The 23,804-nt window shown below is 46.7% G+C and overlaps 2 protein-coding genes across 2 annotated transcripts; one reads left to right on the forward strand and one right to left on the reverse strand.

The window, feature by feature from the left end:
- The first annotated feature begins 1,046 nt into the window (after positions 1-1,046).
- Positions 1,047-6,426, forward strand: LOC131259361 (transient-receptor-potential-like protein). The gene is made up of 7 exons (XM_058260836.1): positions 1,047-1,607; positions 1,670-1,812; positions 1,880-2,487; positions 2,559-3,225; positions 3,297-3,660; positions 4,283-4,505; positions 4,572-6,426. Exons 1-7 carry the CDS (start codon positions 1,179-1,181, stop codon positions 6,077-6,079), a joined length of 3,942 nt encoding a protein of 1,313 aa, XP_058116819.1. The 5' UTR covers positions 1,047-1,178; the 3' UTR covers positions 6,080-6,426.
- A 2,418-nt stretch (positions 6,427-8,844) lies between these two features.
- On the reverse strand, positions 8,845-21,343 carry LOC131259377 (uncharacterized). The gene is made up of 3 exons (XM_058260856.1): positions 20,001-21,343; positions 19,370-19,908; positions 8,845-9,863 (listed from the first exon to the last, which is right to left on the reverse strand). The coding sequence occupies exons 1-3, from the start codon at positions 20,150-20,152 to the stop codon at positions 9,718-9,720; spliced, it is 837 nt and encodes a 278-aa protein (XP_058116839.1). The 5' UTR covers positions 20,153-21,343; the 3' UTR covers positions 8,845-9,717.
- Between the last annotated feature and the right edge of the window lie 2,461 nt (positions 21,344-23,804).

Genomic DNA, 23,804 nt, shown 5'->3' on the forward strand with positions numbered 1-23,804 from the left:
GAGATTTGCTAAAAAATGGAAATGCTAAAAATGTCTAAAAACTCTATTCGAAATTGTAGAGAATTATCCACAGTGAGAAGTAATATATTTCAGTGAAGCGTTATTTAATTTGATCTCAAAACTTTTGCTTGTGTATATCATGATTATCATTATTATTGTGTTTTCATGAGCATAACATCAGCTTCAAGGGCGCTGGTATTTATCAGAACTAGTTTTAGTAATATTTTTCGTACTAATTTTATATTCGCGTCATTTGTAACTTAGTGCGAGATTTATTTTTGTTGAATAGGTAATATAAAATCTCGCTTTGCTAAGAATTAACAATGGATAAAAAAGAAGCAAACTGTTTAAGTACTTAGCATTGTCAAAAAAGCGAAATTAAACATTAAAAAGTGCTTTGTGGTATATTTTGTAGTTTCAAAATTGGCTAAACGTTATATGATTTAATTACCAATTAACTCATGTCATTATATGCAGGATTTAAAAAGAAGACTTAAAACAACACATTTGTTATAAACACAATGAGTCGAAAATACTGGGATGATGTTATACAAAGCTGATGTTATTAACACGAAAATTCGGAAAAAATTAATTAATACACTTGATACCCCTTTATGGTTAGATGCACTTCACATGAAAAAAAAAACTTCAAATCAAGTCCCTGAAACCTTTAAAGGCGATTAAGCGACGTCCTTTACCAAAGTAACTTAGTTTTGAACTGCCATCGCTAAAAACGTACGTTTGCAGCACGTTGGGATATACCTTTTCTCTCTTTCGGTAACCTTACCCAGCTCAGAGGTACATCAGAGGTGTTTCCTACAAAACCAACAAGAAACCAAAACACACATTTCCGCACATCGTGCCCTCCTCCGCAAGTGGTTCTGCTTCAGCGACAGAACATGCAGTTCATATGCATAACACATTGCCCCATTGCTCATTCGGTCGTTCGATTATTTTCGATTCAATCATAGTTCGCTCCATTAGCGCAGTTTTCGTTTCAATCGCCGTCAGTGGCCAGTGAGATTTTGGTTCAGATACTACGTTCTACACGTTATACGCTCGTTCGGGATCCGTTTGGTTAATCTCCGTGAGGTGCGTTTCCTTCCTTGCTTTCATCCACTTCCAGAGTCCGATGCGCGTAGTCTGAAAAAACACAACCACTACAACAGCCAGACGAAATGGGAAACGAAAAGAAGGACCCGGGCGGGGTCGGCGTGCAGATCGAGTCGCCCTCGCCGGTACCGTCCAGCTACGGTGGCTCGGCCGCGTTCAACATGATCACCAACATCAATCTGCCCGTGCCACTGTCGCTCGAGGAGAAGAAGTTTCTCCTGGCGGTGGAACGGGGCGACCTGGCGAGCGTCAAGCGGATCCTCCAGCGGGCCCACCGGCGGCGCAATGTGAACGTCAACTGCGTAGATTCGTTGGGGCGAGGGGCGCTGACGCTGGCCATCGAGAACGAGAATCTCGAGATGGTTGAACTGTTGGTGGTCATGAACGTGGAGACGAAGGATGCGCTGCTGCTGGCGATCAACGCCGAGTTCGTCGAGGCGGTCGAGCTGCTGCTCGAGCACGAAGAGCTCATCCACAAGGACGGTGAACCCTACGTGAGTGTTGAACAGCGGCCCGTGCCGGAGGATGATTTCATGGGAGTATGTTTTGTTTGTAGAGCTGGCAACGGGTCGACATCAACACGGCCATGTTTACGCCGGACATTACGCCGTTGATGTTGGCGGCTCACAAGAACAACTACGAAATCCTGAAGATCCTACTCGATCGTGGTGCGACCCTTCCGATGCCACACGACGTAAAGTAGGTCCTGATCGCTCTTTACTTCCTTGACCAGTTCATAACCGACGATCTGTCCTCATGTCTCCAGGTGCGGCTGCGAGGAATGTATCCGACGCTCATCGGAGGACTCCTTGCGTCACTCGTTGGCACGCGTCAACGAGTACCGTGCCCTCGCTAGTCCTTCCCTTATCGCGCTCAGCTCGCAGGATCCTCTCCTAACGGCCTTCCAGCTGTCCTGGGAGCTGAGGAATCTGGCGTTCGCCGAGCAGGAATGCAAATCCCAGTACCTCGAGCTACGTCACCAGTGTCAGAACTTTGCCGTGGAGCTGCTGGATCAATCGCGTAGCTCGCAGGAGCTTGCGATCATTCTGAACTACGATCCCGAGTCACCGCCCTACATGGACGGCGATCATATGAAGCTGACCCGGCTCGAGCTTGCGATCGACTACAAGCAGAAGAAGTTTGTCGCCCATCCGAACATCCAGCAGCTGCTTGCGGCCATGTGGTACGAGGGTGTGCCCGGTTTCCGGCGCAAGTCGGCGGCCGAGAAGATCGCCATCATCGTGCGCACGGCCGTGCTGTTCCCGTTCTACTGCATGCTGTACATGATCGCACCGAACTGCGAAACGTCCATGTTTATGCGGAAACCGTTCATGAAGTTCTTGATCCACGCTTCGTCCTATCTGTTCTTCCTGTGTAAGTAGAGCAGAGAGCAGGCTTGAGATGAATTCTGGGTATGACACATTACGCTTACCTTTCGGAAACAGTTCTTCTCATACTCGTATCGCAGCGGGCAGAAGTGCAGGTGGTTCTCCTCTTCGGCACGGAAAGCATGAAGCGCGCACTACAGGAGGAGTTGGCCCGCCAGCGAGGCAACGGGCCGACGTACCTCGAGTGCCTCGTCGTGATCTACGTGATCGGGTTCATCTGGGAGGAAACGCAGGAGATCTTCATCGAGGGCATCCGGAGCTACCTGCGCAACATGTGGAACTTCATCGACTTCGCGCGCAACTTCCTCTACTGCTGCGTGGTGCTGCTGCGCATCATCGCGTACATTCAGCAGTCGTCGCAGATTGCGGCCGACCCGAGCACGGCGTACATCGCCCGCGAGCACTGGGACGACTTCGATCCGCAGCTGATCGCCGAAGGGTTGTTCGCGGCCGCTAACGTGTTCTCCGCCCTCAAGTTGGTGCACCTGTTCTCGATCAATCCGCACCTCGGACCGCTGCAGATTTCGCTCGGCCGGATGGTGATCGATATCGTGAAGTTCTTCTTCATCTACTCGCTCGTACTGTTTGCGTTCGCGTGCGGTCTGAATCAACTGTTGTGGTACTTTGCCGACCTGGAGAAGTCCAAGTGTTACAGCTTGAAGGGCGGCCTACCGGATTGGGATAACCAGGGTGATGCGTGTATGAAGTGGAGACGATTTGGAAAGTCAGTATTCCCGAACTGCAGAGGAGACCCGAGGGCTTCATTAATTCTCCTTCTCTCATTTCTCGCCACAGCCTTTTCGAATCCTCTCAGTCGCTGTTCTGGGCCAGTTTCGGTATGGTCGGGCTGGAGGCGTTTGAGCTGACCGGCATCAAATCGTACACGCGATTCTGGGGCCTGCTCATGTTCGGCTCGTACAGTGTGATCAATGTGATCGTACTACTGAACCTGCTTATCGCTATGATGTCCAACTCGTACGCCATGATTGAGGAACACTCCGACACGGAGTGGAAGTTCGCCAGGACGCGCCTCTGGATGAGCTACTTCGAGGAGAGCTCGACCCTGCCGCCACCGTTCAACATCTTCCCCAACATGAAGCACCTGATGCGCCTCTTCGGCAAGAAGAAGAAGCGCGATCTGAAGCGTGAATCAACGATCGTAAGGAGCACCGGAACCGATTATATTCGTTTTGCTTTAAATTGCCCCTTTCTCTTTTACCTGCTTATTGTTGTTTGGTTCCCTTTATTCTAGAGTTTAGCAAAATAGTTCTAAACTTTCTACACTTCTCATGCAATGCCAAAATCGTTAATCTATTTCTGAGCTACACTTTAAGTCTATTTCTAAAGACCTGCAGTTGAAAGGAGTTTTACTAAAATTGGATAACCGTTTTAAGCGCATAAATCTTTGACAATCTCCGAAGGTTTTTTTATAAATATTGGTAGACGAACTCAATCGTACGTAATTAAAAAGTTATGTTTAAATGTTCAGTATGAAATCATCAGTATTAAATTATTGTGATCAGGGTTTCCATATTGTGCAACCAAATAGTTTAATAGCGTGCTCATGGAACCAGCCTACTATAACATACAATTCATTGGACTGACTGTTCAAAGCCTACTAATACGATAACAAACTTTAAACTATTTTGCAACGCTGTTAGCTAAGTGGCTTCTATGTGCCGTTTTGAAAACTTGTCTTAATTGGAACAAATAGGGGCATTTAAAAGTATTTAATTTCTTTTCTTGCGCATCTCTGTCTCCTTTTCTGGTGCATTCAATAGCGTCGTAAGGAGGATAAGGAGCGTGCGGAACGCTACACGAACGTCATGCGAGCCCTCGTCTGGCGGTACGTTTCCGCGATGCATCGCCGCATGGAGCAAGACGCCGTGACGGAGGATGACATCAACGAGGTAAAGACGGAGATCTCCGCCATGCGCTACGAGCTGCTGGACATCTTCGAGAAGAACGGCATGGATGTGTCGGCGGTCGATCGCAAGGAGAAGGGTAAGGATCCTAAAAGGAAAGGAAAGTACCGTGAGTAAGCTGATCATATGGTTGATAATATTGTAGCGGTGTTGGCGAAGCGTATGAAGATTTGGGAGCGTCGCCTTATGAAGGACTTCCACGTAGCGCCGGTTGAGATGGGTGAACAGGAGGAACAGGAGGAGGAAGAGGAGGACGCAAACCCACTCGCACGGTTCCGTCGGGTGGCGAAGAAGGTCGCCAACAACACGTCCTCAGCCAAGTGGGGTCAGGTGATGACGAGTGTCGGTGTGGAGATAAACAGCCAGATCGGACGGTGCCGCAATCGGGACAGCTTCCGCCAGCAGCAGCAGTTGCAGAAGGCGATGGACGAGGCACGCCGTTTGGTGGAACGTAGTCCTTTGCCTCGCTCGCGCAGCGTTTCGCCGCATGTCGAGGGTTACACGGATGAGACGACCAACACGCTGCTCCATCTGCTCAGCCAGTTGGCCGAAGGTGACGAGACGTCCCCGGGTAATACGCTGAACGCGAACGATCTCAAGAGCCGCGCGACGACGCCGATTAACCTGTTGACGGCGCAACTCCAGGCCGCCCTCAGCAAGACGCCATCTCCGCGCATGATGAAGTCGACCAAGGCCGGTGACGGTGGTCTGGGTGGGTTGAAATCTCCCGCTGGCTCGTCCATGGGTGGCTCACGCTCACCCGGTGGTCCAATGTCCCGCCTGGAGGGTCCAACTCCGGCCGCAAAATCCCCGCTCGCTTCCATCGCCGGCAGTAAATCTCCATCTCCCGAGGGAACCCCAGCGCCGGAGAAGAAACCGGCCACCCTTGGGGTGAGGTCACCACCGATGGTTAAATCGCCGCCTCCTTGCAAAGATCCTCCCACTGTCCAGTCGCCTCCTCCACCACCCCAGGTGCAGTCACCTCCACCGACGATCCACATTACGCGCACCGAATCGCAGCTTGTGAAGAAGAAATCCGAATCGACCGAAGACACCAAGGAGCAGGAACTATCCACCGTCGGTGACCCCTCGGCTCCCTCCGTCGTGCACAGCGACGATCCGGAGCCGCTCGTCTCGGGCGTCAACTCGCCACCGAAGGTGATCAAACGGAAGGCACCCGCTCCGGAGCGTCCCACCGGCCCGGAGGACATAGCCGTGGCACGTCCCGTCGCAGCGAAACCACAACCCGGTCAGGGTATGCTTCCTCCTCCACCGTCGAAGGAAGATTCGGCGTCGTCGGCTCCGGTCATTCCCGTCTTCAGCACCACTCCGGCAACGCCCCTTCCAACTCACAAGTCACGACCGGCATCCCCGAAGCTGGTTGCGTCACCACCGCCACCGCCACCACCAACCGCCGCTAGCCCTCCACTGGTGCCGCTGATTAAAACGGAACTCATGATCGACTCCGAACCGTCCGCTGCCGCAACCAAACCAACGTCGGCCGGCGGTAGCAAGGAGAGCCTGATCGTGGGCGGTGGAGACGCGTCGGCCGATGCTGCACGGGCCGCCTCCTCACCACCCTGCTTGCGCCCGTACCGGAAGGTGGAAGATGTGACCACCATCAAGCGGCAACCGAAGACCGGATGGTTGTAAACTGACCAACTAATCCTTTTTCTTCCGCCCTCGTGGTGGGTCTTTATAAACTGGTGATAACGAACGGTAGTTCCTGGATGACGGACGGGGTGGGCGGGGAAGTATCTAAAACGACAAAACGAAACGAGCAAAAAACGAGGTGTGAGCAAAACCAAAGCAAGGAAAGAAAGCAAACGATATTTTCTTACCCGCTCCGGGAACAGACACTTCTCTTGGAGGTTATTTTTGCCGCGGTTTGCCCAAAAACCGCACCCTACTTATACCATTCAATTTGTTGTATTGACATCTTTCTGCAAACAAGAAACTAATAAAAACGACTAAAGGCATCCTTGTAAAACAAGGGCCAACCAAAACACACCTTGTCTCGAATGTTGATTCGAATTACTCTTCTTTAGAAGAATCTCATCGAAAGATTCATGAAACACAACACTTTTACCGATTCTTTCTTTTCATATTTAGATTTTGTACGGATTAACACGAACTTGTTTAACACTGGTTGTAATAGAAATTTATTTATTTTCTTTTTTTTATATTGGTTTATTTGTATAGTTTATTGTGGTGACTAAGCATAAAGTAATCATGTATCCCTCAGACTTACGCCCAAGGCGGAAGGGCGTCCAACCGCAGATCACAAACCTGGGTGTGTGTTTGGTGTTGGCGTTCCTTCATTCCTTATTTATTGTTCCTTCACTTCCTCTTTCACTGTAGTGTGATTACACTGTTTTAAGGGCGAGTTCGTCCGAGCAAACCAATTCTTTGCTCGCGTGACGCTGTTGTTTAGTATTTTTATTTTGTAGATCAGACCAATGGATGAACTACAACATAAAACTGCCAAGCAAAAGCATCGCGCGGGTAAAGAACAAGTTAATAAGCACGAGCTGACCCTGAAAACCGTGTATTACTGTTGACTTTCAATTATGTTTCATTTGTGTTTCTCTTCAGAAGAGAATTTTTCCACGACGTGGTTCCTTCCTATTATGTTATGCATTGTTATAAACGGGAAAACTATTAGCTAAGGTAGTGTCTTCTATTGATCGAATTTCTATTTTACAATATATTGATGTGTGAATTTCGTCTGCTCAAAAACTCTTCTTTTGTTGCTCTCATCTTTTCCCTCTGCGCCCTCCGTTGTCTGCCCTCTAAAGGTTAGGTAAAGGTACCATTCCCATAGCTAGATCTTACACGTCTAAGCACATATCTAACGAGAGATCAAACGAATCCGACATGTTGTTTGCCCTTTTCAGCGGTATGTGGTGAACGGCCAAGAAAGCCTCATTCATTCTACTCCCCCAACATCCGGAAGGAAGGGCGAAAAACACATACAGATAGACGAGATTAAGCTTAATCCGACGGCGCCGTATCTAATACTCTCTAATAAATCTCTAAGCTATATTTCAGCAACGTTTTTCCACGTCCCCTCTCTGAGTGGATTGTAGTGAAGGTATTCCTGTGATGACCTAAAGACTTCTAAGGCATACCATCATACAACCCAGCAGAGGTAAAGGGAGAATTTGAAAACTTACTGAAGCATGAGATCTTATTGATTTCTACGGCGTAATGTTTCGCTCACTTTCGCATAGAATAAACTTAGGGTGTACTAACACCGAGCGGTGTAGTTCTCGTTAATCATAATGTGGGTAGGTTTTCGACATGTTTATTATTACTTTTTCCCTTTTTTGCCATCGTATTCTCCTAATCCGATCGTTTTCTAAACGATAGAAAGTAGCCTTCTATTGTGAGCAACAGATTCGCCATATATCGAATGCATATAAATTACTATGTATATGAGGATCACATGTGTGATGGAGAAAAGCTAACTAATAAGGGTTTCGTACTTTAGTTGTACCTTGAAATGTGAAAGTGGCGTAAAAACATGAATCATTATTTTTGTCTCATTTTTATAGATACGTGTTTCAAATAAAATTGCGTAATAAACGTTATTGTACACCATAGATTAAGGATTTTGGATCGCAACATGATGATATAGTATCGATTTCTCCGCACCAACTCCATCTCTGAGAATGTTGCAAACTATTTTTTTTTTTGCTTTCAAATGGTAACGACAAGTTAAGTCCTTTCAATGTTGAATTATTTCCCAACCACACCGAAACAAGGCCGACGAGAAAGTAAGCAAGTCGATTTGTCGTCCGTTGCCGTCGACCAAATCGAATCGGACACTTTCTTCGCATCAACCTTTCTGGGCGTATGGGACGTTTGTTTGACCCTCCATCCTGTTTACGGAATATGTTTTGTTGTGTTTTTCAATCTAACTTTTTTGGCACGTGAACATGCAACTTTGCAAGGTGCTCTGTCTTAATCATAGCGTTCCTACGATCTAGAGAATGGTATACTAAAACTGTACAATTGTTGGGAAAGTGGAAATTTGGGATGGGATATGGGGAGGACAATGGACAGCGGAAGTTATTTTCGATACACACATACTTAAAGCTAGAAACAACTCTATTGCACAAATAACAATTGCGTGGGGTAGGGTCGCTCACGATAAGGGAGCATCGCTACGCCTCGACTATTGCATTATAAACCCCCTCTTTCCCTTCGCGCTGAAGGAGGTCCTCATGTGCATAGTAAGTGTTTACGAGATCGAGCAAACGAGTCGATTTCGATTGCTGCCACCAAATCGCTTCCCACTGAAATCGAACAAGACGAAGATCTCTCCTATAGAGAGAAGCTACGAACAGTTAGTCACGGTTTCAGTGGGACGATTTCGATCGTTATTGTTTTATAACTAGGCGCACTTATCTATAGTTCTACAGGTATTTATTTACAATAGTATATAAAACGATACAGATTCACCGATAGTATCTCGTGGCTCTGCCTGAGATGGCTCGATTCTGTACCGGTTTCTTCGGCGCGTTCACAACGGCTGCACCTTCCATGCAAGCGATTTAGATACTGGATATTACCATCGGATCGTATCGGTCGTACGAAAGGTGCCACACACCTTTGGTTCCCGCAACGTAACCTTCTCCTACGTGAATTTACAAAATAGCATTTAGAGGTTGTTTTTGTTTTCGTTCGTGATTGTTATCTGCCCAAATACTACTTCTAGCTGTAGTAAATGGGCTTGCGGTAAAGGGAAAATGTTAAATATTCGATAAAGACGTCTCTATGCGGGCCTAGACAATCCTACTCTACTACTAACAGTAGATTGCATCTAGCCACGATCTGTAGTTCTTAATTGTAAATAGACTCACGAAGAGGAAAACAAAATCAAAAAGAAAAATTTCAAAAATCCTGTTAAACTGTAACCAAAGCGGGACTTTGCGAAAGTTGTTCGAAAGTTAGTTTCCGTTCCGATTTGGGTTGCTAAAAAAGAAAATTGGCTTGCATAGCCATGGGCTTTGTGTGGCGGTAAATCTAAGGTTAAAATGGTTCTAAAAGTAAGTGTTATAATCCCCTGACGCAGTCCGATCCAAGCAAGGTGTCCCGGAAAAGCCACAAGACTGCGCTGACTTCTGGTGTGATGTCAGTCCTTTGCCTCGCGAGCGAGCATTGTCCGTTCCTTTCATCCAAGCGTCAGCTACAGTGTATTGTGTGTTGTTGCTTGCTTCGGTCGGTCCTCCTCGCGTTGGTTTGGTCGGATGATGCACCGGGGGGGGATGTGGCACAGTCGAGGTTTAGTTTTTGGACGCGGACGTCGAAGCAACATCGGCCGAGGTCACCGTGGAGGACGGCGTGGATGCGCCACCCATCAGGCGTACCTTCTTGACCGAGATGCGCTCCACCGAGGACGACGAGAGGCGCTTGCGTTCCTTAAGGAATTCTGCAAAAAAAGAATTGAATAGAACATGATTAGTGCAAGGTGATATTTGACCATGATGAGGAAAGAATTTCAAACCCACATAGGGGTCGTTGGTCGTACCCACATTATCGGTACGAGAGAAGCGAGGTAGGGTAGGAGAAACGGCCAAGTGGAGGTCAAATAAAAGATCACCAACGGTTTCCCGACGGAACGGTGGAATCAGAGAAATTGGAGGGTACGTGGTTCGACGTGGAACAGAGCTCACGAGTGGACGGACGGACGGGCGAACCTTATCGCAGGCAATGACCATCGGGAGACGCTGGAATCGTAATGTAAACAATTCGTCGCGCCTTGGACGGAGGAGGAGAAGGAGAAGAAGTGTGCTTACGCCGCGTTGTTTGCGGTACAAGATAACGCAACGGAACGAAACGGAATGGAACACAGACAGACTCAACACTGACGAGAATTAAGTGAAGGAGAGATGTACCGTAAACTTTCTTTACCTCACCCCGGCGCGTAGCTTCTTTGCGGGATGCTTCTCAAAGCGTCTCCAGCTTTATCTATCCATTAGTAATGGTCATTCTTTACCTAAGAATATACACTCCAGAGCTCAGCTGAAACAATAAATAAAAGCCGACGAAAGTAATGAACCGTCGATAAACCGTCCCGCTGAGAAAAGGAGGATGATCAAATGATCCTTTTTCCCCACCAAACGATCAACAAAAGGGAATCCTGCACGGTCCGTTCATCAGCTGGAGAGTATATTTGATGCTTTTACCATTCCGTACGGTTGTTGACGACAGAGACCTTCACTGTCCGAACGAAAAGCGTTGCCAAATGACCATTAAGGTAACGGCATTATCGACAACAAACCGCAACAAATTTCGGGACCACAAAACTATCCGCATCGCAAAAACCAAGACCATCGCCGACAAAAGATAAAGATCGATTGGGGTGTAACAACATTCGGCTCGATTCACGGGGAATAAAATGACCGTTACTAATTTTCGTTACACCGCTTTCGGTGGTTTGTTTTTCGCGGTTCCGAGTTGGAGCTGAACAGATGTTGTACCGCATATCGAGGTCCGTTCCTGGTCGTTTAACATCGGAACGAAGTGAATTATGGAACCGGCACAAAATGCAGCATACTTGTACATTTTCGGGATTTCTGTTCGCTGGTCCGGTAATCGTCCCCTCCCCCTTTCCCGTGGCCAGTATCTGCCGGTATCTCTCGTTGGGCTCCGATGCACCGCGCTCATCTTTTATTCATACCAGGGTTCGGTTGGGGAGCACGAGAAAAGCCACCGGAGTAAACCACATGATCGACAGGAAAGATAAACGAATATCGGGCAACAACGCCAACAATCGTGCGCACGTGTCTCGGCGGTGGTATATGTCCGGGTTTCCTTTCCGTATTTTGTTTTTTCGTCACAGGGAGAGACGTCGTCATATGGCCGCAGTAGATCACCCCCTCTCGCGTAAGCGCCTAAAAGGATTGCATAAAGTGAGGTAAAACCCGCGGTTAATACCTTATGGTGCGTCGGGTTTAAAATTATTTAAATTTATGCACTACTTTACTTCCACTTCCACTTTTCGAACGCACGTCCACGTCGTTGCCGTTTCGCTAAAAGCTGATCAGTATGGACCCTATCTCTTTGGAAGGCATCAACAGATACCCATTTCACCCAGCTGCGGCGGAAGGCAAGACCCTTGAGGTTCCAGTGCTCCGTATTCCAAACGAAATTCAATCGCAAACAGCGCGTGCCAACATATCGTTTGTGTGGTGACCCCGGGAAGGGACATGACCCGGGCTTTCCACGCACGCAGGATGTAAGCCATCTGGACCCCGAAAGGTAAACCGATTCCAGTTTTTTTTTCAACAAGTTCCGCAAATAGCGACCAAAAAAGGTCGGTGTAAAAAAACACATCCTTCTCGCTGCCAGTTTCCAAACTTTAAGACCGCGTGTTCCGCATACGAAACACAGCACATCTGTCACCTTTCCCAACTTGCCTCCGGCAGGAGAACTCCTCGACCTGGCTTGCGCACAGGTTTGGCTTTGGTTGGCAACGACCACGGGTTGGAAACCTACCTGCGAAAAAGACTGAAGAAGATACGTGAAAAAAGGAACCCAAGCCAAGTTTACCTCCTTAAGATCATGCCGATGTAAACAAGTCCCTCGGGCCGCGTGGCGAAGCAACCTGCTCCGATGGCGAAGACTTGGACCCTCTCGAAAAAGGCGCGAATTTTGGAGAAATAATATTGCGTAATACTACGCTAGGCAAGACGCAAAACAACTATCTCAACATGGCTTAAAGGGGAACGCAAACGCTGGAGGAATGGAATGTTCAAGGACAGATCCCGATCGTCGCAGCATAAATACACACACACAGAGGTTCATTTCTAACAGTTGGTAAGAAGAGTGTGTTAGGATCCCGGAATCCAAGAAACACGTGGTTCTGTTTTTTTAACGAAGGCCAATGTTTGATTTTGGCGCGAAAAGTGATTCCCTTGCGTAGAAGATTTCTTCGCTACATCGAGCGGCCTCTATGTCTGGCTTCGAACAACAACACTTAGTCAAATCAGTCTCAAGTCCACCACTTCGGTTCCCTCCGCGCTTCGCCAAGATGATAAGCAGCCACCCGGACAATTAATTCCGAGTGCAAACAAAAAAACACCACTCCACGACTCGCACACGACTTGCCGCTTGCTTCCCAACAAGGAAAGTTGTGGTCGTCGACACAGAAACGTCGATCAACGCCCGCACGCGTCCCGGAAGGCAGCAGATGTTCCGGGCGAGCCGGCGAAATGGAGGTGAAGACACAATTTAATTGACACAAATACGAGCGGATATACACATGCTTCCCACCTCCTCCATCCCATCTCTTCTGGCCACATAGACGCGATGATTGATTCACTTCTGCTTGCGAGACGTATGTTGAATCAAACGGCGAACTTGTAAACAAGACGCCAGAAAGGAAGTGATTGTTGTGGACGTTTGAGCGAGCAGGGAGGAGGGGGAATAGGGCAATTTATTATTTGCCTTTTGTGGCATATTCCACCAGCTAGAGAGCTCGAATGGAAGTGGTTTAAACTTCACTGCAAATAAGTATTGCAACATTATTGCAATTTAGCATTATTTGATCCCGGTAAGACTGTTTGCTAGACGATGTGCGAAGTTCTTATTTGAATTAAATAACGCAATAGACAACAACGCCCGTAGCCTAGCTGGTAAGGCTATAGGGAAACACAACCAACGCGCAGAGGAGAGGTAGTAGGTTCGAATCCCGACTGGGGTAAAACAGTCTTGACACGAATCAGGAACTTTTTAAAGCAATTTGTTTGGCGAAAAAGGGATTGTTTTATTAGTATTGAATTGCTTCTTTTAAAGAATAAAATAAATACATATTTTTGAGGTATTTCCAAGGTTAAGATAGTGCAAGAGTAGTAAAGTCGTATAACAACTTCTTCCTAAACAAACATCGACACGACATAAATGGAAGAAAGCAAAAATAAGGTGTTGTCCCCACTATAAAAGCATCATAACAACAAACCAACCACCATCCTTTTTAGAAGGAGGTTAATGGCGCGGGTAACAAAACGTATCACGGGCCGGTTTTTGTCGTCTTTTCCGTCGCGCGGAACCACGCGGAACTTTTACGCTTTACGCGAACTAACTGTTTGTGGTGGAGCTGTGATTAACGTTTTCGTCGCGAAGAACGACAAAGAAGAAGAAAGTTGGACCATATTAAAAAAAAGAAACACGTTGAGTCAGGTTTTTGGCCGAATGTTTTTCTTTGTTGATGGTGCTTGATTGAGGGCAAACTCGTGGGCTATTGGGCAGGTGGGGCGCGGTACACGATTGGCCATGGGTAGATTCTCGGTGTTTTTTTTCCTACCCTTGATGCGTGTCTCCCAGCGCCCCGCTTCGAGTGTTTGGAAGGTTCGTATTCGCGACGGGACACATGGTGATGAAACCGGCACACACAGGCTTGTCGTCGTCCACCTGGCGCGGCTACCTTGCGCGTACGTTCGATTATTTGACTTGGCCATCATGTATTTATTGCCCTTTCTTAATGTTCCTTGAGGCAAGCAAAACCATCCCCAGCTCCTGCTGATCTTCACTGTTACATACAGGTTTGGGGACTTTTTTTTCGCAAAAAAGACCACTTTTACGATGTAAACAACAAAAGAGAACACGGAACGAAAGAAAGCTGCATTGAAGAAAGGATGTGAACAACAGCGTAGAAAAGGGGAAAAACAGGTCACAGTAACGGCAGCAGCAGCAGCCGCAAACCATCGAAGGAAAATTGGTTGCAAAAGGAGCTGTGTGGGGAGATTATCATCCTTAACACATCATGAAACAGAAAAGAACGGAACAAAACTCTAAGAAGAGCCAAAAACCTTCGAAAACACAGTGAAAACATTGAACTGAGCGATCGATTTTGAGGAAGCAAAAAAACAAAGTTACAATCCAATGCAAGCAAGCAAGCACGCAAACCGAGGAGATACAAATTGAAACGCAAAAACAGAAAAAAACGATCCAAAACAACACGCTCGTTACACGTAAGGGACGGGGGCATACTCCCCGAAAACCGACCGGTCCTCCGGTCCGGCAAAAGACGAAAAAAGAAAGGCCAATTTTCTTCCAGTTGAACTTTCGCGAAACGTGCAGGCCCTTTCGAGCGACACCGAAAACCCGTTCCCGGCCGTGTGTGATCGATGGAAGGGAGAATGATGATGGTGAGCTGTAATTGAAACGCAGCAAAGCGAACGAGAAAAGGACACAGAACACGCGCTTCACGCCGAGGAGGTGAAGAAGTTCAACATGAAAGAAGAAAAAACGCAGCTACTGGAAGATTTCTGCTGGCCTGGCTTGGGCTTGTCCTTTCGGTGCATCGTCCGTCGTGGCAGCAGCAAATGAAGGAAACGAATCGAAAACAAGAAGTGTGAAAACAATCGCCTCCACCATTCGATCATCCATCCCCTGTCCCAGCCCTTTTCTCTTGCTTCACCACTTAACACCTTTTCTCCGATGGAAAGGAAGGAAAATGCAGCCACGTTTACGTTGCGGAGGCTGTAGCGAAATTCGGTAGTGGGTTTGGCTTCTCGATCATGAAAATTGTGCCTCCCGGAGAAGTACCATGCTGGCAAAAGATGGCAGGCGTGTAGGGGAAACATAATAATAATTTCATATCGCATCGCATTCGAGGAGAAGATGGAACCTACAATAACATCGTACGAGGTAAACATACTTTTTGTTAAATAAAACCGACTCGAAAGGATACAGCACTTTCCCGTCGTCGTTGTTGTGTCCAGGTGTTTTCCTTTTTTCGGTAGCCACGAGTAACAACGCCGAATCGAACGACCCCGTAAAAGTCGAGCCACACAAAGGGATATGTGATTAATTGCACCCCGGCCCGATCTGACCGATATGCGGCCAGCCGGATGCCGCTGCCCTTCAGCTTCCGCTGACCTCGATATTATGGATGGAAAACATGGGTTATCAATAAACGATAAAGCCAGGACAACCGTAATAAACCAACCAACCAAAAAAAAACGTACCAAACAATCTGCTCAAGAACAAAATGATTGGAGGTAAGAGAGAAGCTTACGGTGGGCAAACTCGATTTAATAAAGACGAAACGAAAAAGCGGTTTTTGCGGCGCAATTCCAGCGAGTTTTATGGTAATTTATGGTCAGAGAACATCACCACAAAAGAACCAGAACCAGGCATTACCCTAGGACTTTTAATTGATGGTTCCATTTCCGCCAATGATCCTTTTTCGCTCCATGGGGCCTTGAACGGTTGCGCGTCGAGGGAAATGTTAGTACAATAAAGGACCCAATCGTTCAATTCAATTAAATCGTAACCATAATTATACGTTGGGTTTAAAACGACTGAAAACAGACTCCTTTCAAAGGTGCGTTTGAATAAAATTATGATTCGTTCGTAAAATGTTTAAACCCCAGTGAGTTTTAAAGCCATTCCCTTCTGGCAATTAATTTCTCCATAGATCGTCAATCGAAAAGCATATTTTGCACAATGCTTTATGTTCTAAAAATGGCATAAAACAAACCTCCCTGCCGAGAGAGGTCGGTAGATTGCCTGGTTTGACTCACCGGATCACCGAAATTCCGGCAGCAGATTGAGTTACAAGAAGCCAAAAAGGCATTACACGCATTCCCTGGAACTACCGGAAGGATCACGAACAAGCTTTTCGTTCCTATTTGCCCTTCGATCCGTTCTTCTCCGTGTGAGCTGGACAATACAGCGGACCCACTACTGTGTGTTTGCAATTATCTATTACTCATGTTGCCTCGTTTCTTTTGACCTTCCCGTCCGGATATTGTGCTCTCCTGGGTATCACAGCGAGAGATTTTGTTTGCGGGAAGGTAAACAATTCCATCACCCAGATAAAGAAAGTTGACTCATACGATTCAGGAAACCCCAGAGGAGATTCTTTTCGCAGGTATCGGTTTCCAGAGTGGTGATCGTTTGCCAAAAATGAGAAGTAATAGAACGAAGGAAGGCAAAGTGGAGATTACAACAAGATTAAAGTGGACCTGTATTTTTTGCTTACGTAAGAGACCTCAAACAAACTGGCTAAGGGGAAGGTACAAACCCAAAAACTCAAGGTTAATGCGCCTTGAGGACCTTTCTTTTTACTTTCCGAAAAGCAACAGTTCATGCCCCTTATATTAGTGATCGAAAAAACCTCAAGAGACCACTGGAAAAAAGGGAAGATAACGAAAAAGATTCCCATTTGACCGGAACCGGAAAGAAGGATAAATTTGCGTGAATATACCCGGCACACTTTACAACCTTTCCTTCCGTTTCTTTTCATCCTGATGCATCAATTAGCAGAAGAAAACAGTCAAGCGCATCGTAAATTTTTGCAGTACCTGCTAGTTAAGGGTTTTGTTTATGTGGATTTTAATGGAACACTTTTTGCGACGATCGTGACTCACAACGATAAAATAAATAAAATCAAATTTCAAAATAAAAACCGCAAACACTACACACTACAATAAAAACTCCACAACCAAATGTGGGCCATTTAGACACGGGTGCAAGGTAAAAACTGCACACACCAGCTGTTTTTTATCCCTATTTACGATTGGCAAGGTTTTACAGAACCACAGCAAAACAGTCCGAACAACCGAAACGAATTGGAAATGAAAATAAAATAAAGCCGAGAATGCAGTCTGGAGTGATTTTAAACCAGCAAAGTGTGTGGTATTTGATTGTGCCCCAGAGAACTGGATGTGCCAATTTGCGCAATCGGTTCCGAAGCTAGTCGAACGAGTTTTCCCTCCCCCCCAGCAAGGCGGCCAATTTGAGGGCCCACCAACAAAACTCTAATTGGCAAACTAATACATTTCTCCACCAAGGGGAGCAGAAAATAATTCTACTGCGGGGAAAAAAAGCCCGGTGGCCGATGCGGCTGTGCTACCCGGGGCCGTTCTGTGTACAAGCCGCACAGCAATTGGATAATTACCCGTAAATGCAACCCCCCCAACGGTGGCGCACTTGCGTCGAAAACAACTGAACTGTCGCTGGCGGAACAGAATTTACTCGCGCGAAAGCGTTGCACATTTCGGTTGCGGTTTTTGTTCGACGGATGATGATTGGCAAAAAAGGGATACAACAGTAGCGCCCCTGAAAGCGACGACAGCCTGAAGGAAAGGAAAGTATTCAATTAAATCGTAACATTTTCGCCCTGTGTTTGGCGGGGGTAGCGAAATAATGAAGCTACAATTACCTTAACTATCCGCGCGATGGGGCAAGCGAGGAATTTCTTCCAGACATTAAAAGTCCCTCCTACATTGGTGCCTTTCAAGCGTAACCCAACGCAGGGCTAGCTAAGAATGAAGGAATGATCTTTGCTCGATCGACGTGGGGCTCGGAAAAGATCCCCGGCCTGAACCGAGGGCGTGTGGTATGGAAGAAAATAGATCATACCGCGAGCTAAATGTGCGAGCATGAAAAATGTGCAGCATTTATGCAGCACTCCCTTGTCTCGATCGATCGAGCGTTGGTGTGTCCTTCCGTCGAGCCAACCCCAGCTGAGAACATGCACATTTGAGGAACAACGCGCGCGCAGGAGATAAAAATAAAGAACGCGGAAAACAGCTTGTTCCAGCGTTTCATTCTATTCTCCAGCCCACATGCGAAGGGAGAACAACGAACGAAAAAAAAAACCGTTGGAAAACGCGACGGACCATAAAACACCGCCGCCGTGTGGATGGATTTTTCGACGGTTAGAGAGTTCTTCCGCTCGTGCATGGGGTGGGGGAGAAAGGCAGAAGGATATTAAAACAACACCAACAACAAAAAAGGGTGCTCCCTATCGACGGGAAGATTTCCGAATCCCCACACGCAGGCAGAGGAGGATGTGTTTAAGGAAACCTTCTATTCGTTTTCAAACCGTCGCTTGTTTCCGTCGACGTAAGAAAGGCATATTTCACGGTCTACACATTGGCCGCACCTTTGCCACCCTCCACAACTTGCTTTAGAGAGATAACTAAAAGGTAAGAAAAATAGGGACGAATAAAAAAAACTTAATGGATAGGATCGATCATCATAATGCATCCCATCTCTTTTAGGGGGTTTTAATTTTCAACGGTTATACGACTCATTTTTTAAATTTCTCTTTTTTCCTAGATAAAAGTGATCGCCCACACTTCTTTCTATTTAATCTTCCTTGCTCTTGGTGTGTCACTAACCAACTTAGAGAAAGGACGAATACCAAATGGGAAAGCATAGGAACAGAAAGAGGTAATTTTTGTCCTTTTATGAAAAAGATCCCCTTTTTCTCTGTCTTAAACTTTTGTTTCCCTTTGAAGATCAACCAAAAAGGCGTGCCGAAAGCAATAATAAATGCCGATCGTGTGTGTGTGTATGCGGTCGAAGGGAACATGAAACGCTATTACATGGTTCATTTTTCTCCATTTCCCAATTAAAAGAAGACACGGATAGAGACCTAAGGCCGCGTTATTGTTTTAGGCACGATCTCGCTGGGACGATATTCTTGCAACATAAAACACCCTTTCCTTTCATTTTCGGTGGATCTGAAGAAGCTCCGATAATTGGAAACTCGTCCAACCGATGATCCGCGGTTCACCCAGCCTTGGCTAATGATTGAAAGGAAATTGGAAAGATTCCGATCGAATGGCTTTTGACGGATCTTGTGCGTCTTACGCGTCGGATGACGTTGAGATGGAAAGATATAAACACCTGGCTCTGACCAATATCGCACCGATCGCGAGAGGTGTTAATTGTGCGGTCGTTAAAAAGATGAAATAAAGCGAAACACCTCTCGGGCACGGAATTTTGCCGGATCCGTTTGTTTCTCCTCCAGTGGACCAGGACTAATTAGTCTTTCGAAGTTTTTGTCCAAATGGGTGTAGGAGAGTAAGCCGCCGTTCGGTGCGACCAATTCAACGGTGCAGGGAGTGATCTTATCTGGCCGGAACATTGCATCACCTAAATTGGCGTGAGTTGCAGGGGAAAGAAAACACTCACCAGTGATTTGCCGTTGTCGCAGCTTTGGTGGTGGACTCGCGGGCGCTGCATGCTGTTTCGTTTCGCCGCGGAGTGTGCTGATGATGCGGTCGTGGTCTTCGAGGGTCGGATAGGTAACGATAGTTTCGGACTCCTCCGAGGTGGGGCTGGCCGGTGGCGTGGGTGACAGTGTCGACGTCGAGGAGGAAAGTGAATCGTCCAGTGTTTCTTCGACACCGAGTCCGCGACCGTTTGCACGATTTGCCCGTTCGTCCATCAGTTCTTCCATCGTGAGATCACGGGACAAGGTGCTACTGCTGTTACTACTGCTGCTGTTGCTGTGGCTTCTGCGAAGTATCTGCAACCGCCTCAAACCAACAGCCGGTGGAACAACATGTGCCGCGTTTGTTAGCGTTATCATGGCCGGTGCGACCGGAACCGTCGTCTGCACCCGTTCCCACTCGAATTGACCGTTCTGCAGCGGTCGCTCGCTCTGAAAATCGAAGCTCCACTTTTTGCTCTTCGCCTCCAACTGCTCCTTTAGGTGCTGGTCGACATACCTACGAGAAAAGGCAAAAGGAAGAACTTTATGTAAACACCACCATTGAAGCAATCGGGCACTGGGAGGAAAATTTCTTTTTGCAACACTTACTGTTTGACCGATGCTGATTCGACCTTTCCGAAGAGGTTCGCCTTGGCACGATTAATCCGGCCCGGTTTTGGCCGCATCGACGCTTGAATTCGTGGGGGGGCCGGCGACTGGTGCACTCGCTGTACCATTTGACTGTAAACCTGGGCTCCCATGATCGCTATTATCTGTTTTCCGTGTTCCAACTAACAAATGTTCACACCCTCTGCTAAACTCGACGCACAACCTGTTTTGGCGTTTTTCGGCGCAAATGTTTTTCTCTCGTACTTCTGTTTATATACAACACTTCTTTTTACTGCTTCTTTCCTTTCGCAGGAAGACAACCGACACCAGACCGTTGTGGATCGAAGTGTGCGGCGTAATCACTACGATGGTGATGTGGGTTTAGGGGGGAAAATGGCGCCCCTCGCGTTGCTAAAACACGGCCAAGCAGATCTGCTGCCTTCATCCGCAATCATTTATCCAAAAACACACTTGGCACAGTTTCACCGGCGAGGAGTTAATATCGTCACAACCTTAAATAAGGGCGATGGGTTTTTATTTCAAGCAGCACGGCACACGAAACTGTTGTTGGACAGCAAAGCAGCCTTCTGTTCACACGCACGGCAATGCCCCGCTGCAGAGCGAATGGGACGACTATATTTTCCGCCGTCAGCTAACTCTTTCGATTTCGATGCGCGGTGTGATCGTGTGTGCGTGAGATAGCGCGGGGGTTGCGTTACGCGATGGGCAACTTTTTCTACAATTTTATTTTACCTCAAACGTTGAGGTTATGGTTGCGCGAATCGATAAACGAATGTGTGAAAATATTACACTTGTCCTTTGCACAGTTCTTCTTGGAAGGATGTTTGCTAACGCGAAGGTTATACAATTTTTCCTTTTCGAACGCACAAACACGGGTCGGTAGGGTGGGGTAGGAAGGTAACGCACACACGGTGCTGTAGTTCTAACGCACAAACACGGCCTTAGGCTTTCCACTTACTTCCCAACTTGTAGAGTAACTTTCTCTAAGCAATTCGTTTGAACTAGATTGATGAGGAAGGTCACGTAAAGTACTGCAACAAAGCGAAAACTTGATCCACCGCACAACAAACACACTCGATACGAAATAAAGCAACACACTGCACTGCTTTCGATCGCCGTAACGCCAGTAACGCACGTACGGCCGCTGTATTCTCGACGATGTTGTTGATCACGACGTTGTTATAACTTTCTTCGGTTATATTAGCACGTTCCGTAGACAAACTATTTTTTCCAATCTTAAACACCTCTACAAAAAACTCGCTGAACCAAAAAGGCAGAGCTCACAACGCTACGAAGCCAACCTTTCGGTTGAAGATGTCGAACCCTGACTAAACCGACGCTTTCAACTGAACTGCTGCGATAGTTGCTTTTTTCGTCTCTCTACACAGGTCGTTACGCACACTGCTCAACGCACCCTCGAAAACGAGTTTGTACACGCACACTACTTTACGGAGCGACAGACTCTACGGATTTTGACGTTTCTTACAAAGGAAAGGTATTGTGATAAGAATTATTATGTAGAAAGAATTTCAATAAAATAAAAAATATTATTTTTTATAAGTACATACATTTTGTGAGCACATTTGAAAATATGTTAAAAATCCTTCAAATGATTATAACATGGTTTATATTAGAAAAATACCAACATTTACACCTCATAGGTAAGTAATGTTTGGGACAAGCATGATGCTCAGGATATTTATGCTTGCGCAATGTTCGTAGCTGGAGGATTCCATCTAACACACACAACTAAGGCCACCTTATTTCTTCCTTCTACTACGCCTTCCCCTTTCCTACATAAAACATTAAAAACCCTTTTCCTCTGTCTCACTTTTTCCTATGCTAGTCCGTATCATGTCTTGCTTTTGCCCCTTTCTTCTACGCTGCGCTTGCTTATCCTTTTGCTTCGTTAGATCTCGTTTTCGGATGACCACGCGACGAGATTTTTAAATCGCCTCCACAAGAAAAAAGGCTTGTCTGTCGCTTGATCGAGTTGTATTCCACTTCTTATTTTCCGTCTTGGTGGGACAAACACAAGAATAATACACACCACGGAATCGAACCACCGCGAGGAGTCGCTGGAGATTTAAAACCCAATGCTTCTTCCTTCGTTTCTTTCTTTTCTATGCTGCGCGATGCTGCTGCGTTGATGGGACACACGAAGTTGTTTTTCAATTCCTTCGTCATCATCCGACGTCGTCGTTTGTCGTCGTTTTGTGATGCTGCTCCATGTGCTTATCGTCGCTGGCGTGCGTTGGACGCCGGATTTTTTTTGTCGTTTCTTTCCACAAATTTAAAAACAACCGCCCGTTTTCAATTCTTGACTGCCTTTTTTTCGGCAGCAAATACCTGTTTCTATTTTTCGTGTCGCTCGCCTCGGTTTGATTCGTATGTTGTTCCTCGATTTTTAAAGCTCCTTCCGTTACGGCTGCAGCGTGTTGGAGTTGTTTGGGATTTAAATGAACAGCATATCTGCCCGCGAAGGAGCATGATGGGCATCCACGGGACCAGCTTTCCTACCCTTTCCTTTTTTACCTGTTTACTCCATCCTCCACAATAACGCCTACCTCGATGTTTGAAAACCTTTAAACGGACGGTTGGGGTAGAGATGCTAAGGCGAACTTTGGAGATGTTGTGAGAGTTTTGCATGACGCATAAGCACGCTCGAAGAGGAGCCTGCGCGAACACGTTTGGACTTGAAGGTTTTTGTGTTTGTTCCGTCTCCTCCAAACGCCAGAAACACGTGGTTGAGATGTTGAGGTTTGAAATGATGAAACATCAATTCGATATTTCATCCCGAGAATGTTTTAGATAAAAGACTTAAACAATTTCACAATCACTAAGTTTTCGACATGTACAAAACACCATCGCAGGAGGTCCTCGGAAAACAGCATAAGGTCCATCGTCCTGGTGACAATTGATTCCTATCCGCCATCAAACAACTGTTTCGCCGGACCACCGCCAAGTGCGAGCCGTGACGCAAGGGATCATCTCTCTTCGGAAACCGTAGAAGTGCAGAACCATTGCCATCAACCAACTGCCCCTATGAAAAAGGGCCTCCACTCCGACGACACCTGACGATCAACGATCCGATCAGTTCAATTTTGTCTCGTCATGCTGGCAAAGATGCCGCACCGAGTGTATCGTCTTCACTGTGTGGAGGCCATCGAAGGGAGACGGTCCTGAAGGATGTTGTCCCGGTTCGAGGTTCCCCTCTGGGAAGCGACGGAAAACTGATATCTGAACCCAAACCATAAGGTACGAGCGACAACTTTGGAGTTCCCTGTCGATTTCTTTGTACTTTCTAGGGAGTCGCTTGGTAAAAAGCACAACGCCCAATGTAAAAAGTTTCCATTAACCAGCTGTGTTGAGAGTTTGGGATGGTGATAAATGACGAGACCATCTTTCGGCAGCGAGCTACATTTATGAAGGCATGCTGGAAATCCTAGTTCCCAAACCCTCTCAAACATCGTGTATGATGAACGAAATATACATATATCATATCTCGGGAGACGCTCTGTCAAAACTGCTTTCCATTCTTTTGGTGTTGACGAAAAGACCACCATCGGGAAAAGGGTCTATTTGGAGGATAAGAAGCAGACGAACCTTTCGTAGTTGAGCTCATTTTTCTCAGCTCGTGGAGGATGCAGGTCAAAAGAGGACAAACTGGGACAACATCCATACACACACAGCCACACACACGCTTTTGCTAATCGTTTTGCGACAATTGATATAATTAATGACGCAATGGTATCGCAAGGGTTTCGCAAATTGACTGGGCCG

Source organism: Anopheles coustani, chromosome 3 (genome assembly GCF_943734705.1).
Source record: "Anopheles coustani chromosome 3, idAnoCousDA_361_x.2, whole genome shotgun sequence".
NCBI lineage: Eukaryota > Metazoa > Arthropoda > Insecta > Diptera > Culicidae > Anopheles > Anopheles coustani.

Coding starts and splice junctions, on each gene's coding strand:
- LOC131259377 (XM_058260856.1), bottom strand. CDS start 20,152: ATGGGAGCCCAGGTTTACAGTCAAATGGTACAGCGAGTGCACCAGTCG. Junction 19,909..20,000: donor GAATCAGCATCGGTCAAACA/GTAAGTGTTGCA, acceptor CTTTTCTCGTAG/GTATGTCGACCAGCACCTAA. Junction 9,864..19,369: donor GCGACAACGGCAAATCACTG/GTGAGTGTTTTC, acceptor CTTTTTTTGCAG/AATTCCTTAAGGAACGCAAG.
- LOC131259361 (XM_058260836.1), top strand. CDS start 1,179: ATGGGAAACGAAAAGAAGGACCCGGGCGGGGTCGGCGTGCAGATCGAG. Junction 1,608..1,669: donor ACAAGGACGGTGAACCCTAC/GTGAGTGTTGAA, acceptor TTTTGTTTGTAG/AGCTGGCAACGGGTCGACAT. Junction 3,661..4,282: donor TGAAGCGTGAATCAACGATC/GTAAGGAGCACC, acceptor TGCATTCAATAG/CGTCGTAAGGAGGATAAGGA.